At 54.9% G+C, this 16,118-nt stretch overlaps 1 protein-coding gene across 1 annotated transcript; it reads right to left on the minus strand.

Moving 5' to 3' along the window:
• Window positions 1–6: 6 nt before the first annotated feature.
• On the minus strand, window positions 7–16,034 carry MLLT6 (MLLT6, PHD finger containing). Its single transcript, XM_027872906.1, is given in 21 exon segments — window positions 7–427; window positions 840–1,166; window positions 1,669–1,759; window positions 2,251–2,603; window positions 2,970–3,058; window positions 3,173–3,373; window positions 3,556–3,704; window positions 3,798–3,864; window positions 4,692–4,800; window positions 4,978–5,159; window positions 5,555–6,160; window positions 6,805–7,015; window positions 9,756–9,791; window positions 9,793–9,855; window positions 10,827–10,958; window positions 11,548–11,641; window positions 11,949–12,052; window positions 13,109–13,218; window positions 13,559–13,613; window positions 14,309–14,388; window positions 15,899–16,034. Coding segments are annotated over 21 exon segments (3,210 nt in total). The 5' UTR covers window positions 16,008–16,034; the 3' UTR covers window positions 7–385.
• Between the last annotated feature and the right edge of the window lie 84 nt (window positions 16,035–16,118).

The raw sequence follows: 16,118 nt of genomic DNA on the forward strand, positions 1-16,118 counted from the left end.
CTAGATCCCTAGCCAAGAGGCAAGTGGGACGTGGAGGGATGGAGAGGGGTGATGGGGAGGAGGGAAGAAGAGGGGCTGACCTCAAAATATTAAAATTGCAAAGGATACGGATAAGTTGGAGCTGAACCTCCTGACTGAGGGAGGAGCGACAGACTCATATCTCTGCCCCATCTTTCTCTGGGCTCCCCCCCTGATAAAAACCCTGCTTAGTCCTTTGGCCAGGCTGGTGGCAGGATCTCAGCATGGGATGGGTGAGACCCATTTCCACCTCCTTTATGCCAGGGCTTTCCAGTGTCTGAGCACAGGCGCCTGCTCGCGGCTGGGCCCCCTCTGGGGCCGGGCTTCCCCTGAAGCCCCCCTAGGGCAGGGAGGGGGAGGGGTTGGTTTAGCCTTTTTCCTGGTTGCATGAGGATCCTTTGTCACCGCTCTGGAAGGAGAGGAGAGGAGACAAGACTGGGGCGTTAGCAGGAGGTGATGTCCACCTCCTCTTGCACCCTGGTCCCCTTTCCTGCCACAGTCCCTTTGATACCCTTTAACCACCCAGCCTCTAGTCAGAGAAAGCCAGGCCGATCTGTGACTCCACAGAGAAACGACCAAGATCTCCTCTGGAGCAGGAGCAAGGGGGACTGTGACCCCAAATGTGAGCTGTGAAAAGAGGGAGGAGAAGCTCCAACCTCAGAGCCCACCTGGGCCAGGCCTAGACCGGTGACCACTGGGCTGGCACCTCTCTACCCTGCTGGCTTTTTCTTCCTGCTTCCTTCTGCTGTGGCTACAACTCGACCCTCCAGAGTGCCAGGGGGAAAAGGGTGAGAGGGGACCCCAGAGGGCAAGGTACCCACCCCTCCTTTCTGCCCGCTGTTGTCCGCCCCGGGGAGGCTGAGGAAGGGGTTGGTCTGGGCGGTGAGGACAGGGGGCCCGCCTGCCGCTGCCGCCATGAGGGTGGTGCCAGTGCCCAGCGCCGGGGCCACCAGGGAGCCCGCGGGCAGCAGGGGTGGGGCAGCTGCTGAGGGCAGGAGACCAGGGGTGCCCGAGGGCAGCAGAGGGGCTGTGCCGCCTGCCAGCAGGCTGGCCATGGGGAGCTGGGAGCCTCCAGACATCTGCAGCCGCTGCAGCTCCCGCTTCTGCTGGATCTGCTGGATCATCTGGTACACAACAGTCTGGTGGTCCTGGAGGGCAGAGGGACAGGGTAGGTGGGGCTGGGCTGGTTTTTGAGCTTTCCTTCCCTTCTCCATTCTCACACCCAGTAATTACAGGCTAAGGATCTAGAACTGGGGGGAGGGGGGCGCGCCGGAGAACCTGAAAGCATAGATTCAGAGCTGGAATGGACCCGAGAGATCACTAGGTATATCCCTGTCTCATTTTACAGGGGAAGAAACTGAGGCTAGAGAAGGGAACTGATACATCCAAGATCATACAGGTAGAAAGGAGAAGAGCCAGGATTTGAACCTGAGTCCTCTTACAGCAAAGAAGTCAGCACTCTTTCCACGCTGGCCTCACTGCAGAAGCTCTGCCTGCTGTGGGCACTGTCAGGCAATGCCATAATTGGAAGAGGAGAGGGAGGGAAAGGGAATCCCTGAGGCATTTGGTTGATTCCCTAGGAATATTCCTGAGAGTTGAGGTGGACCCTGGGAATTCTCATAAGGTTGGGGGTGACTGAGCTTGAGTTACCGGGGTCAGCTGGGGCGAGGTCAGAAGCTGCTGGAGCTGCTGAAGCTGCTGTTCCTGTTGCTGGAGGAAGTGTCTCTGCTGTTCCGTCAGGCTGACAGCCAAGGTGGGGGGGGGGGAGAAAGAAAGAGATATCAGGGCACACTCTCTCTCTGCCCAAGGAAATGAGGGGCTCCCTCAGGACCAGAAAGTGGGGAAGCCATTAAGGGGGAGGGAAGGCAGGTCTCTGGCCTCTCCTCGGGTCAGACTACAGGAAAGACCTGACTATAGCAGGAGGGGCCCATATAAGTTACGTCAAGAGTTCAGGGACCAGTCATATTGTTCACCCCTCATTCCGCCCAGGACCAGGGAAAGAAGCAGGAGACAGAATCTCAGTGCTGAGGAAACACTTAATGGACTGGGCTGGAAGAATAGACGGAGGGTGGCAAAGTCTCTAAAGGTAGAAGTGTTTGTGAGATGGGAGGAGAATCTCTTTGAGCTGTGTACAGAGCATTTCTCTAGGATGGGTGTGGAGGGGATCCTATATAGTTTGGACATGTTCTCTCTCTCTTTCTCTAAAGCTGGGTTTCCCCCCCGCCCTCTCACCTGCTGAGGCCCCCTGGTAGTTGCATTGTTGGCGTTCCGCTGCCCTGGTTTAGGCCGGTGGGTGTTGGGGGGGCCACAGCCCCATTAAGCCCACCCAAAAGTCCATTGAGGGGCAGTGTCCCTCCCCCTGCTAGACCTCCGAGAAGCCCGTCAGCCATGGACACAGTCCCTAAACCAACTCCTCCAGCTCCCCGGCCCAGCCCATTTTGTGACTGTGGCTGCTGAGGGGCTGGGGGGCCAGGCAGGGCCAGGGGCAGGGTAGCTGGACTCTGCTGCAGGAGGGGCAAGGGTGGAGGTGTGCTGTGGAAGGACAGTGAGGAGCTGCTTCGGCTTGGGCACCCAGAGTGAGGGTCCTGGAGGAGGAGAGATTGAGGTCAGAACCAGAGCAAAATGGATCAGCACTGAGCCAATGCTGCCATCCCCTACTGCCACCTGCTTCCCTCCTAAGCAACAGCTCCAGCCTTGAAGAATGCTCTACCACCATTGACTCCATCAAGCCAGCTGCCTCCCCCCAGGATAGGGGGAGGTAAGGGGAGAACCTGTGCCAAACTGGCAGGCTGTCCACAGTGATGGAGGCCAAGTTGGATGTGGGTACCGCCCAGGGGCCCCTGAAAGGGTACTGGGCATCAGAAGCAAGAATGCTACCTGGCACCCCTCCCCATGCCAGGAGATCTGCCTAGAGTGAGTCCCCTCCTGCCCAAGGCCTTCCCTGCCCATACCTCGGAAGACATGGAGAGGGAATTCTCCAGGCCAAAGCTGTTCTTGCCGGGAGGGCTTTTGCTGGTGCTTAGGGAGTCACTGCTGCCAGCTGAGGAGATAAGTGAGAAGGGATGGTGGGCATCAGGAGAAAGCCACTGCCAGCTCAACCTTACCAGATCATCTCCCCCATTGGGCCTGGTAGAGCCCTAGGTATTGCGCTCACCATTGGGTGGCAGGCAGTAGGGACCCTGAGGGGTGGGCCCATTGGCAGTGGGCACCCCAGCAGGTACCACAGGGAAGGGCACTGAGAGTTGCACATTGAGGATCTGGAGTCGTTCCTTCTTTGCTGTTAGGCTCATGATCTGTTCCTGAAGTCTCTGGTTCTCCTTCTGCAGCGAGTGTAGAGCTTTCAGCATTTCTACAACTGGAGTGGGGGAGAGAGAAGGGGATCAGGGAGGGGCAGCAGCCCCAGAAGAGCTGGGGGTGGGGATGGGGAGGGCCTGGGGAGGCAGAGGCCAGAGGGAGCAGAGGCTGGAGCGGCATTCTGGGCATTCTGAGGAGCAAACTCCCTCTCCGCTCCCGTCCCCCAGGGCCAGGCCTCCTTACTATTGACTCCGGCCTCCCCGTTGCCCTGCTTCTCCAGCAGCTGCTCCATGTTGGCTGTGCCCTGGGCTGCTGGATCCAGCTGGCTGCTGGTGCACGGGGCGGAGGGTGCTGTCTGGTCGAAGAGCGTGGGGAGGCTGCTGATGGGTGACCTGCGGGGTCAGAGACAAGGACACTGGTCCCTGAACTCATCCATGGGCGCCCCCTGCCCCCAGCCCATTCCCAGTCCTCCCTCCCCAACTCACATGGATGACAGGCTCTCTTGGGGAGAGGTGCCCCGGCACCCGAAGCTGCAGTCCTCCAGGCTAGGCTCTGGAAAAGAAAAGAGGAAGCTCAGCGCGGTCCTCGGGGCACGCCGCCTTCCCCTCCCCGGGGTTCCCGGGGCACCCCTGGCCGGGCCCGGGGTCCCACGGCCCCCAGGGAGTCCCCGCACGCAGCGGGACACACACCCCTGATTTCTTTCAGACGGGCTCTTCCCGAGCTAGGTGGTTTCTCCTCAGATGCCCCCCCCCCCGACTTCCTTCTAACTAGTCACTGAAGAAGCGTCCGACACTAGTTTCCCGCAGGAAGTGGGCTCCGGGCCTTTGGATGGACCCAGGTGGGAAAGCCCCGCCTCCTGGGGGGGGAACAGGTGGTGTCTCCCCGCCAATCAGATCACGGCCGCTCCCGGGCCGGGGCTCCCTCTAGGGGGCCAGAGGCAGAGCTGCAGCCGGGAAAGCCGGAGACCATTTGTTCCCTGACTGAATGGGGCGGGGGGCGCGGAGAGGGGCCGCAGCTCTTCACAAGTTTCTCGAGGGGCCATATGGACACAGCCGGGTAACAGACCCTCGTAGGGCACGGCGGAGCGGCTGCTAGAGGCCAGAAAACCGAGATTCAAATCCTGATTTACTCCTCCCTTCCTAAGCAAATCACTTAATCTCTCTGAGCCTCAGTTTCCTTGTCTGTAAAACAAGCCTAATAATATCTGTACTACTAACTTCACGGGGGTAGGTGTGGGGTCTGTGAGGAAGGTGCTCTGCAAAGCTTAAAGCGCACCAGAAATTCAGCAAGGGTGATCATTCTTTCACCCACCCACCCATTTGAGCTGAGTTCTTGGGAGGGGAGGAGAAGGGACCCTGTCTGCCCACCCACCCACATACCTGTTCGGCTGTTCTCTGCCTGGGTGAGGAGCGGGTTAACGGAGCCCATGGGGGTACCAAAGATGTGGGAAGAAGGAAGGCTGAAGGTAGAGCCTGCCAAAGAAAACACCTGGAGGGGAGAAAGGCAGAGTTTTCCTGGACTCAACAAAAGACATAAATTGTGGCCCTGGAAGGAGAGGGAAGAGTGAGGGGCTGGTTCCCTAGGAGGCATGGACATCACAGGGTAGAGATTTTTTGTAATTCAATGCCTTTAGAGGGCTCGGACAGACCATACCACCTGTCTTACCTGGGTGGTGGAGATGGAGGCAGAGGAGGCAGGGAGGGTGCTGGCGAAGGGGGACCGGCTAAGCTGGGGCAGAGATGAGGTGCCTGTGGGGCCCAAGAGGCTGGAGGAGAGAGGCGTACTGCACACAGCCCGAAGGACCCCACCACCATGTGAGATGGGGTCCTTGTTACTGGTGTAGATTCCTATGGGGAAGGGATCAGACACAGGAGAAAGCTCATCTCATCTCCAAGTAACCCCACTTCACCCTAAGTTTAAAGTGTCTCTCTCCCACTTGGACACATCTCCTGTAATGGGAATCTGGTCATCCTGCCTGGCCACCCTCAGAAATCCTCTTATAGGAATTCTGTGGCTTAATCCCTGTATGACTGAGTGCTGGAAACAAGGATGGGACAGACTTTGGACTGGCATATGACTTCACCCATCTCTTGCCTTGCCCCCCCCCCCAAGTCCTCCTGATAGGCTATTTTCAGTATCTTTCTGTTATTAGTTTGTGTTACAGTTACAGACAGGCAGACCCCTCTCCTCCCCATGCTAGCACCTTCCCTCTCTCCCATGCGAGACAGCAGAAGATTCCTACCTGCCCCAAGTAGTGGAGACTCAAGGCTAAGGCTGGGCAGGGCTGCTTGGTGTCCAAAGGCCCGGGAAGCAGAGGCATTGTTCACACCGGAACTGACCAGTGAACCCCCTGAGAAGGGTGAGGCTGCTGTGGCAGTGAAGCCAGCCAGCTGGGCCCCCGGAAGGGATGGTGCCAAGGGCCCTCCCACCCCTTCCTTGTTCCTACTCCCCTTGGGCCTCCCAGGCCCGTGTCGATTCTTCTTGCTCCCTTTATGTTTCTTCTCCTTCAGGCCCTCAACCACCTCCTCTGAGGCAGCACTCAGTGAGGGCATCCTCTTGTGGCTTCCAGGCCCAGTGCCTCCCCCGGGGATATGGGGGGCCTTGTATGCTCCTGGAGATGGCACCCGGGCCCGAGCTGTGCCCGAAGCAGATGTGGAGAAGCGCATGATGGAGCCGAAGCCAGAAAACACCACCTTCTGCTCAAAGACATCAGCCTTGGGGGGCTCAGAGGAAGGTGGTGAGACAGGGGGTGGTGGCCCAGGGGGCGTTGTCTTGGGGTACTTCTCCTCCTCGGGCTGCTCCAGTTTGGGGAAAGATGAGAAGTCTGGGGAGCTTTGTAGGGAGGAGACTGCAGACAAATAGAGGAGACTTAGATCAGGGCTAGAATACAAGACACCTATGCTAGAGCTACTGTAGTCCAGGGAGAGGTGGGTATGGAAGCTCTCTTGGGGGAAGACAGGGACAGGTACAGAGCAGGGAGGAAGAACCCACATGAAATCATGTCCTAGTTGGGCCAGAGGAGAAAATGGGGGAGAGAAGAACTAGGGTGGTGGCCACTCATTTGGAAGAGCTAGGATTGATGAGGACAAAGGAGCTGGAGGACACTGAGGGAGAGAAAGGGAAGGGGTTGTCTGTGTTTTTCTTTCTTGAATCTATCACCGTGAAAATGATGTATAAATCAACAAGGCTGGGATGGAGATGGAACCTGTGATTTCAATGGTTAAAGGAAACTCGCCAATGGGAGAACTCCCTCTACTAGTGGAGGGCAGCACTTTTCTACAGCTTAGTTGTCGAGAGCATCAAGAGGTTAAGGAACTTCCCCAGGGTCAATGGAGGTGTCAGAGGCAGGACTCAGGTCTTCCTGGCTCTGAGACTGGCTCCTTGGTCACTAGAACACTCGGTCTCATATCCTTTTTTCTTTAAAAGGTGGAGTTGGGCTGGCACCAGCCTGGGCTCCAGTGCCTTAGGCTCCCCCTTAGCTCCCACACTCACCTGTGGGCTGGAAGGGTCCTCCAGTAGAAGAGGAGGAGGAAGAAGAGGAGGCAGAGGTGAAGCTGGCCACGCCTTTCCCGCTGCTCAGCTTCTTGCCCTTGTGGCTGAGGCTGTGGCTGGAAGACTTTTTCCCTTTGGCATCCCTGCTGCCCTCTGGGGGCTCCCGAGCGCTGCCCTCATGATGAGAGGAGGAGGAAGAGGAGGAGGAGCCCTGAGGAGGAAAGAGAGCGATGCGGCTGAGAATCAGGCACATCCCCAATGAGGTCTCCCATCCACAGCTGGGAACAGCAGAAGGATAGCAGGGGATTTGCTCCATTGCCCCAATGTCTGGGAGGAGAGATCAGAGAGGAGATGTGCTCCCCCGCCCCAAACCTGCTACTTTCAGGGTCCTCGGCATGATTCTTTCCTTTTGTCCACAGAGTCTTGGGATCACAGATTTAGAGCTGGAGGGAACCTTGGAACTGAGTCCAAGCTGTTTACTCTATAGATGAGGAAGCTGAGGCCTAGAGAAGTTACATGACTTGCCCAGGGTTACCCAGTTACTAAGTGTCTGAGGTAGAATTCAAACTCAGGTCTTCTTGACTTTAGGTCCAGCCTTCCACCTCATCCTCCATAGGGGTGCGGACCAAATTCTCTGGGGGAAAGGCTGTCTTTGGTTGGCACAATCCCACCCTCTCCCCTCAACTGAATTTGACCCAGACACAAGAATTCCCACATTTAGCTCTGTCTACACTCCCCTCCTCCAGCCTTTCCTCTGGTCAGACTCTGGGGAGAAGCCTGAAGAATTAGTGAGAGAGGGCCCAGAGAAGGGAACTCCTAAGGTCCCACTGAGGACCTGAGAATCAGTGGAAACAAAATGGACCAAGACTGAGATGGAGCCTGGTATATTGGCAGCATGATGATGGGGGCAATACTTCAGAGTCTCAGAAGATCATGGGATTTTGGAATGGGATAGAACCTTCGAAGTTCCACATGTGGGCTGGGACAGCAATGTAATGGGGTGCTGGGGTTTTTCAGGCATGGGAAGCAAGAGAACGCAGAAGCTGGCAAGCTGCCAACCAGCCCCTCCCCAGACACCCAAATATGATAATGGGGAAGAACAGGGGTGGGAAGCCAAAGACACCCTCTACTCTCTCTCTCCAGACAGAGCCACAATCTTCACTCTTTATACTATACAACTGCTGGAATTCTGAGGCAAGCCAGATGTGACTCTAATCTGAGAGAAGGGAAGGAGAGTTGTGGGGGAGGGAGGGTTATAAGGGGACAGCTGGCCATTTGGAATATAGGCATCTGTGGACATATGCTTCCAAAGAAGTACAAATGAACATTCACATATGCAAGCAGACATGTCACATGTGTGTGGGCATAAACATATCTGCACTCATGCAAGCTCACACACAGACACCTATGTGCATGCTCATATCAGCCCAAATAGACACACACACCCTGCCAGCCAGTTAGGAACATTCCCAGTTCTGCCCAGCCCTGCCTCCTCTCCTCTCCTCTCCTGATGCTCCGTCTGATCTAAGGCCTTTTCACGGGGCTGGAGGCAGGGATGCCAGACTCCCAATCTATGATCCCCTTGGGCTTCTCTAGGCCAAGTGGGCTCAGCCTCAGGAGTGAGGGAGAGGAATTCTCTGGCCAAGTTTCCCTCCCACCCCCAAGCAAAGAAGGGGGAGAGGGAGAAGGCTACTATGCCTGGGCAACTTGGGCAGTCACTATGGCAACATCACTGGGGCAACCTGATACCCGATCCCTGTGCCAAACTGCCCTTGGCGCTGCCAGCCTCCTGTCAGGGAGGGGCAGAGATGAAGAAGGGGGCCTCTCAAACCCCTGGGCCCCTGGTTGGTTTCTTTCTGGAGATGGAATGGGGTGGGCTGGAGTGGGGGGTGGGGGTGGGCAGGGCAGGGCTTCGAGTGCCCCTCTCTTTAGGATTAGAGACTCCCAGGAGGGAAGAGAGGAGCGAATTCTGTTTGCCAGATGTTCTATCTCTTTATGTGGCAGGTCTGACCCACCAGGGCCCCAGCTATGCACAGTTGGAGAGGGCAGGCTTTGAGAAGAGGGGCTAACTAAGGTGTTGCATGAGAAGGGTTGGAAAGAGGGCTGGGGCCAGGGGCAAAAGGGAGGTTATTTAGGGGAGGGGAAGGTCAGACTGAGTGGTAAAAATCACCCATCTTGAGACCTTTTCCCTTGCCTGGAGGCGTGAACAGTCATTTAAGGGAATGGGATTTGGGGGCTGATTTCAAAAGTCTGGTTTTATCCTATCGGGAGAAAGGCCTGAGAAGGGGGCTTTCAATTACTCCAGGTACACTTCACAGGCTATTCCTCTAGGAGAGAAACCAGGTAATCGTTTCTACGATCTCCTCCCATCCCTGACTCTGACATCTGGGTTAGGGCAGTGGCATGTCACCTCCTCTCTCTAAGACTCAGTTTCCACTTCTGTAAAATGAGAGTTAGATTAGATGTTCTCTAAGATCGATTCTGGCTCTAATTCCATGATCCTATGACCCTGCAAACTGGGCAACGTGCCCCAACAACTGCAGTTGACAACTCTGTTGTCCACAAGGTCGGGCGAGAATAAGATATTTCCGGTGCCTTTCCACCTTCTCGGGGACAGGGGCATGGAGATGTGATCAGCCAGTGGCCTCGGTAAGTGCTCACAAAATCTGAGACTATCAGAGATCACGTAATTCAACCCCTTCATTTTACAGGCAGAGAAACTGAGTCCTAGAGAGGTGAAGTAGAATGCCCCAAGGCCACCCAGCTAGTCAATGACCAATCTGGGTCACCAGCCCCAGATTCCTGACTTCTACCCATGTGGCCTTGTGCCCTCTTAGAAGTGTAGCTTGAGTGAGCCATCTTCCTGTCACCCCCTCACCCTCCTCACTCCCACCCTCTGTCCCCCTTCCCCTTCCCCTTCCCCAGTGTGGAGGAATATCAGCAGCTGGTACCTTGTCAGTGACGGGGGGCACAGGGGGAGTGAGGATTCTGGGGGGGAGACTCAGGCCTCTTCTTGTGCTTCTGTTTAAGCCGATCCTTGTCCTTACGGCTCTGCAGAGGCAAAGGTGGGGCAAACTGAGGTATATGAAGACTCAGAAGGTCCAGGGCGGGGAAGGAGTGGGGCCCGAGGAGCTGGGCCAGGTCCTAGGCTAATGTGTTGACAAAAGGGAAATGTCCCCTTTTCTGGGGAGGCAGTCTGAGGGAGGAGCCCTGAAGGGCCAGGGTGAGGTTCTTCTGCCAATTCCTTCTCCCCTCCAATGTCTTCCATCCTTATACCAGACTAGGGGCAGGGACGGTATTTCTCAGGGATGGGGAGGCACAGACAGGTTCCTCAGTGATTCCCAGCCCCTCCCCCTTCTCTCTGCTGCCTACTAAAAATAGCTTGCTCCATTATCATGCCAGCGACCCAGCTCGACACACAATCCGGCAAGGACATACACACTGGGACACATGGTGATACGCAGGGTAGCACGGTGCCACGTGCAGAGGGGCGCCAACTGAGGATGGGGAATACCCATCCACCCAGAGACCATGAACCAGTGGGAGTAGGGGTGGGTGTGGGGTGGAGAATGACCCAAGGATAAAGACAAACACAGGCACAAGGACAATCTTCTCAGTTTGGGAATGGTAACTGACCTACTCCCAGGACCCTTCCCCCACCCCCCAGGAGCACATCAACTTGGATTACACGAATGGGGGCCCAGGTCTCAGAGATGTCAGATCACCTCATCTAAACTCTTCATTTTGCAGATGAGGAGACTGAGGTCCAGAAAGGCTGCGCTTCTGTTTAAGTTGTGTGCCCAAGGTCAAAGCCAGGATTCCAACAAGATAGTCTCTCCCAATCCAGAGTTCTCCCCACCCTGACATCCTAGCCATTGTGGGTGTGGGTGTGTGTTTGGCAAATGCCCATTGCTTCTCTCCCCATGGCGATATACAGCATCCTTCTTTTCATCTTTGGGGATGTGAACTCCCACATGGTGCACTCTTTTAGAACTGGGGCCCAGGACATGCAAGTAACATACCTTCTTTGGGCCTCTCTCATGGTGGGAGCCATGCTTTTCCTGAGAGGATGGTGAGGCTGATTGGCTTCTCCGGCCAGCGACAAAGCCGCTGTTGCCTCCCCCTGATCCCCCACTGGAGTGCCTCGATGGCTTCTGGTGGATTGGTGGAGGGGAATTTGCTGGCTGTTTAAGGGGTTCCAGTCAAACCCTCCTCTCACCAGCCCATGGAAAGGATCATTAAGGTCAAGTCATCCACACCCTGTTTCTGCTTGGAGCCCTCCCTCCCTACAGGTCAAAAGATCTATATGGTATCCAAAGATGTTTTCTCCTCTCAGCTCCACCATTCTGTGTGACTAACCCCCTAACTTCTCCCCCACAGAAAAAGAGTTCCCTGGCCTCTCACCCTTCCCAGTCAAGTCAAGAAATCTTCCTTTAGGTTGGATAGCAGAATTTAGAGCTGGAAGGACCTTAGAGAGCGTGTAGTCTAACCTCTTCATTTTATAGGGAAGGAAACTGAGGCCCAGAGTGGTTAAGGAACTTGCCCAAGGTCATATGGGTATAAGAAGAAGGGGTGAGATTTGTACCAGGGCCCTCTGACTTTATTCCAGTGCTCTTCCCACTAGACTGCATTTCAATCAATGGCTTCGCCATCGGAAAAGGTATACAACCAAGGCCCTTCTGGGGGTGCTGGATTGGAGCTGAATGGAATGGGCAGAGAAGGGAGAGAACCATCCCGACTCACCATCTTGCTGAAGTGATATTTGCAGTAGCCACAGTATTTGACGTTGTCCACTTCTAAGACCTCTTCCTCACACAGCAGACCAGCCATCTGAGCACTGAGCCCCCCAACCCCAGGGAAAGTTAGGATGGAGGGCTCCAGCTGCAGACCACCAACAACCTCCCTTCCCACCCAGCCAGACCATCCTCTACTCCCCTAAAAGTTTGTATTATTCGAAACAATAGCTAGTAGAAAATGTGCCCGAAGTGTATGCAAATAAGCATGCAAGAGAAGGGCAGAGCTGCCAGACTGAATCCACTGCTGTCCTTTATCTTTACAGTCCCATTCCCTGAACTCCTGGGGCATGATGTGGCTCTGAGAGGGCATCTGGGGGCAGGGGCACAACAGGGTGTGGGATGGCTCACCAGGTGACATGGAAGGCTTGCCGACAGCCATGTCGGTTACAGGTCATGCAGGCTCCTGAGGCTGCCTTGCTCTCCCGGCCCTGCTCCTCACAGATGTAACAAGTCTAGAGAAGGCAATGGAATGATGGTGTCTCAGGGGTGAAAGCCTTGGATCTGGAGTCAGGAAGGCCTGTTTTTGAATCCAGTCTCAGATGCTTACTATGTCACACTGGGTAAGTCACTTAACCTCTCTGAGACTCAGTTTCCTCATTTGTAAAATGAGTTTAATAATAGCACTTGCTGCACAGGATTGTTGTAAGGATCAAATGGGACAGTACTTTAAAAAGCCCTTCAGGTTATTTTTAATTATTTTCCTTCCTCCCAATGCTCCCCTTCCTTCTGCAGCCCTCTATCCCATCCACCCCCTTCCTTGTTCTGGGATATTGAGCCTCCATCACCCTCCTGCCTCTATCCAGTCCATTGCCCTCTTCCTTTTTCCTCCCAAGGCTCTTCTCCCCCAATCCCTTGATATCTTTTTGTCCTACAATATCGAGGATTCCTGAAGTACAACCTAGTCCTTCCTAATAATAACTCATTGACTTGAGGTTTATAAAGCTTTATTTCCACAGCTACCCTATGAAGTAGGCAGCACAAGGATGATTATCTCTGTTATACATCTGAGAAGACTAGTGGGCATCAAGGTTTTTAAATGACTGTCCCAAGGTCAAACAGCCAGTACCTGACAGAACCAGGATTATCACTCTGGGTCTTCAGATTTTGAGTCTTGTGCTATTTCTACTCAAAAAAAATATGCCCCTCAACTCCACCAGAACCATTTTCTCTAGCATGGGTCTTGTCTTAGAGGCATATGTGTGTGTAGCGGGGCAGTTTGAAGGGAGGGGGCAGTTTGAGGGGAGGCAAGGAAGGAGGATGCTGGGATCTTCCAGCAATGCCCTTCCCTGCCCTGAGGAAGCACAGCAAAAGGACATGCTGATTGGACTGAACTGAATGAGATGGAAGACAGATGGAAGAGTGGACAGTGAGATGGACACAGAAATTGATGGATGAATGGTGGAAGGTGGAGAGACCTGACAGATGGATGGATGAAGGAGAAGACAGAGGAACAGACATCGAGAAGGGTGAGTGGAGAGGGAGCTGAAAGGCTCAGAGGAAGGACTGACCTTGTTGAATCGGTCGTGGGGGACATACTGTAGGACAATGGGTTCCATGGTGAGCACATTGGCAAACTGTACCTCGGGGATGTAGAGGGCACACACCACATGGGCCCAGCCTATGAGCAAAGAGACAAGCTTCAGGGACCAGCCTTGACCTCCAGGTATTCACTCAATCTCAGCAGGATCCTTCTCCTCCATCCCAGCCTCCTCACTCCCAACAAGAAACCCAGACCACCAGTCTTCATTTGCATTCATTTCATACAACTCCAACATCATTTAATTCATGGCATCATGAAAAAAAAAATTCCCAGTCCCTCCCCAACCCTTCCCAGACTAGAAACCTCCACGCCAGGCCAAGCATAATTATATCTGGCCTGGCCAGGTGAGCACCCAGAGAGCTGTCCTGCATGTAAGGGTTAATTCTATGGTTGGAGTAGAAGGGGCACCCTCGCTCACCTCCATTGTCCGTCCTCTTCAATGCCCCATCTTTGTGTGGGCACAGCTCACACCTCTATAAAAGATACAGGGCAAAAAGGAGGGATCAGAGAGGACATTTAAAATATGGCCAGGGGAGAAGGGAGGGCCTGGGAGGATGTCTGCTGAGCCCTCCCTGGCTCCATTGAAAGTAAGTTTAAAAGACCCCCAACTCTGGGAATTGAGGGACTAAGTGCTGGGGATAAAAACAGTGTCAGAAATAGGAGCTCTGTGTTCAGTGTCAGGGATAGGAGACTCAGAGTGAGATGGAGGTTAACTGGAGTGATGCAGGGGCTCAGTGTCTGCTATGAGGAGGCTCAGTCGATGTCAGGAATGGAAGGGCTCAGTGTGGGGTGTTGGGAGCTCAGTGTCAGCGATGATGGGGACTGAGTGTCAGGGAGGTGGGTGCTCAGTGTCAGGAATGGAGGAGTCAGTGCTAGAGATGAAGACTGAATGTCAGGGAGGTGGGTGCTAAATGTCAGGAATTAAGGAGTCAGCATCACAGTTGGGGGTCTGTGTAAAGGATGGGAGGGCTCAATGTCAAATTTCTAGGTCTCGATGGGGGGAACCAAACACTCAGGATTGGGGTATCTAAGTAACAGGGTTGGGGGATGGGCACTCAGGAACCCAGGCTTGACCTAAACTCAAGACTCTCCAGCCTCAGCCTCAGCCTTGTTGCCAGGGAAATTGGTGGAGGGTCCAGGGGAGCAGATGTGAGGGGAGCATACTCACCACCCTGGCGGCTCGCTCCTGTGACTCACATTTCCGGCAGAACCAGGGTCCGGTGGGCACCTGGACGATGCCATAGCAAGCTTGGGGGGTGGGGTAGGAAGGGTCAAGTCAGTGCCCAGAGTCCCCTTAAGGACAAGGGCCCCAGAATGGGGGGGAAGGGGAGGGGGCTCTTGAGAGCTGGCTTGAAGCAATTTTCTCAATGACTCCCATAGGAATTGTGGGTGGGATGGGGGTGCACAGGGAGTAGAGAGGGTACAGCTTCATAGGGATAAGCCAAACTCCTTGGCTCCCATATCTTATTCTCCACCAATTCCTTGGGAAATTCTTCAAGGGGGTTACATACAACCACACAACTACATGACCACACAAAATCATAACATGACAATCACACAACCACACAACAAGCCAACCCCATTTCCTAAAATCAGTGGTAGGCCCTGGAAGGTAGGAAGTTTGGGTCCTTGCCTCAGACCTTTAGATGACCTCCCTCACACACAATTTCTTCCTAGCTTTCCCTCTTCCCTGTCATCAGAAACTACATAAAAAAGGGAATATTTATTTACACTCTACGAACGTCTTGATGATGTTTGCTATGCGTACGTTATTTTGAAGGGGGGGGGGGAATAAGTAGTAAAAGCAGAAAAAAAGGGATCCTCTATCTCCTTCACTTCAGCTAACAGACCAGCACAGGTCAGAAGTCACCTACAAGGGCAGGTGCCAGAAAACTAACTCTGGGGAGGAGCTGCCATCACCCACAGCAACTGGGCTCCTGGGCAACAGGGGCCGTCCCCATGATATACGGGGGAGAAAGGGGGGCCTCCCAGAGGAAGACTGAAGGGGGTGCCATGATCCAGGTGTCTTCTACTTCCCCCACCCCCCAATTCCTCCAGGGTTGAACCACCTAGTCATGTGCTGTTTCGGAAACTCCCAAAACCAGTATCTACCGTCCCACACCTTTCCCTAGAAACACCTTCCGAGTCTCACCGTCTTCTCAAAACCCCTTAAAGTCTCTACCTACCCTCAACCCCCAGGGCTCTAAGTGCCTTCTCTTACCTCCCTAATACCCCTCTCCTTTTTTAATCCGGAAGCTTGGGGGGGGAGGGTTGACTCTCTCTGACCTCCCTTCTTACCACGGAGCAAGAACCAAATGAACCAAATGGGGTTAAGGTGGGGGGGTGGTGGTGGAAGAGTTTTATTCTGGTCACCCCAAACTCGGAATGGGGCAGACAGGGTGGTGGCGGGGGTGAAGTACACCATTAATCACCCTTTTCCTAGGACTCCCCCTAAACTCATTCAACTTGGGGAGGGGGTGGGGGGGAAGAATATGATCGGAACAATAGGCAAGAAAACAAAGCCTGGTCGCCCCCTCCTCCTCCTGAGATGGGGGTGAGGGTGGGGGGGTCTCCCCCTCCGCCCCCCTTCCCCTTCAGGTGTGTGTGCGTGGGGCTGGGGCAGGTCCCCACGGACTCGGGGCAGTCCCAGGAGTGGACGCCAGTCTTCGCCGGCCCGGCGATGGGGGGCGCAGACCCCCGCCCCCTCCCTCAGTCCCCTCCGCTGGGGGGGGTCTCGCCCTCCCCCTCCCCCTCTTACCTTGATGGACAGCGACGCTACACGCGTGTCCATCGCAGTAGACTAACGGATTCTCCGCCCAGCCCCGCTCGTCCGAACACACGCAACAACCTCCTACCATCTCCTTCATACTTCCATGAGCTCCCGGGGGGGTGGGGTGGGGGGGCGCTGGGGGGGGTCCGCGGGGGGGGTCAGGGAGGGAGGGAGGGAGGGAGGGGGGGCTCCTTCGCTCCTCTCCCCC

The sequence above is a fragment of the Vombatus ursinus genome, unplaced genomic scaffold (assembly GCF_900497805.2).
Source record: "Vombatus ursinus unplaced genomic scaffold, bare-nosed wombat genome assembly UNPS02014801.1, whole genome shotgun sequence".
In the NCBI taxonomy this organism is placed as follows: Eukaryota; Metazoa; Chordata; class Mammalia; order Diprotodontia; family Vombatidae; genus Vombatus; species Vombatus ursinus.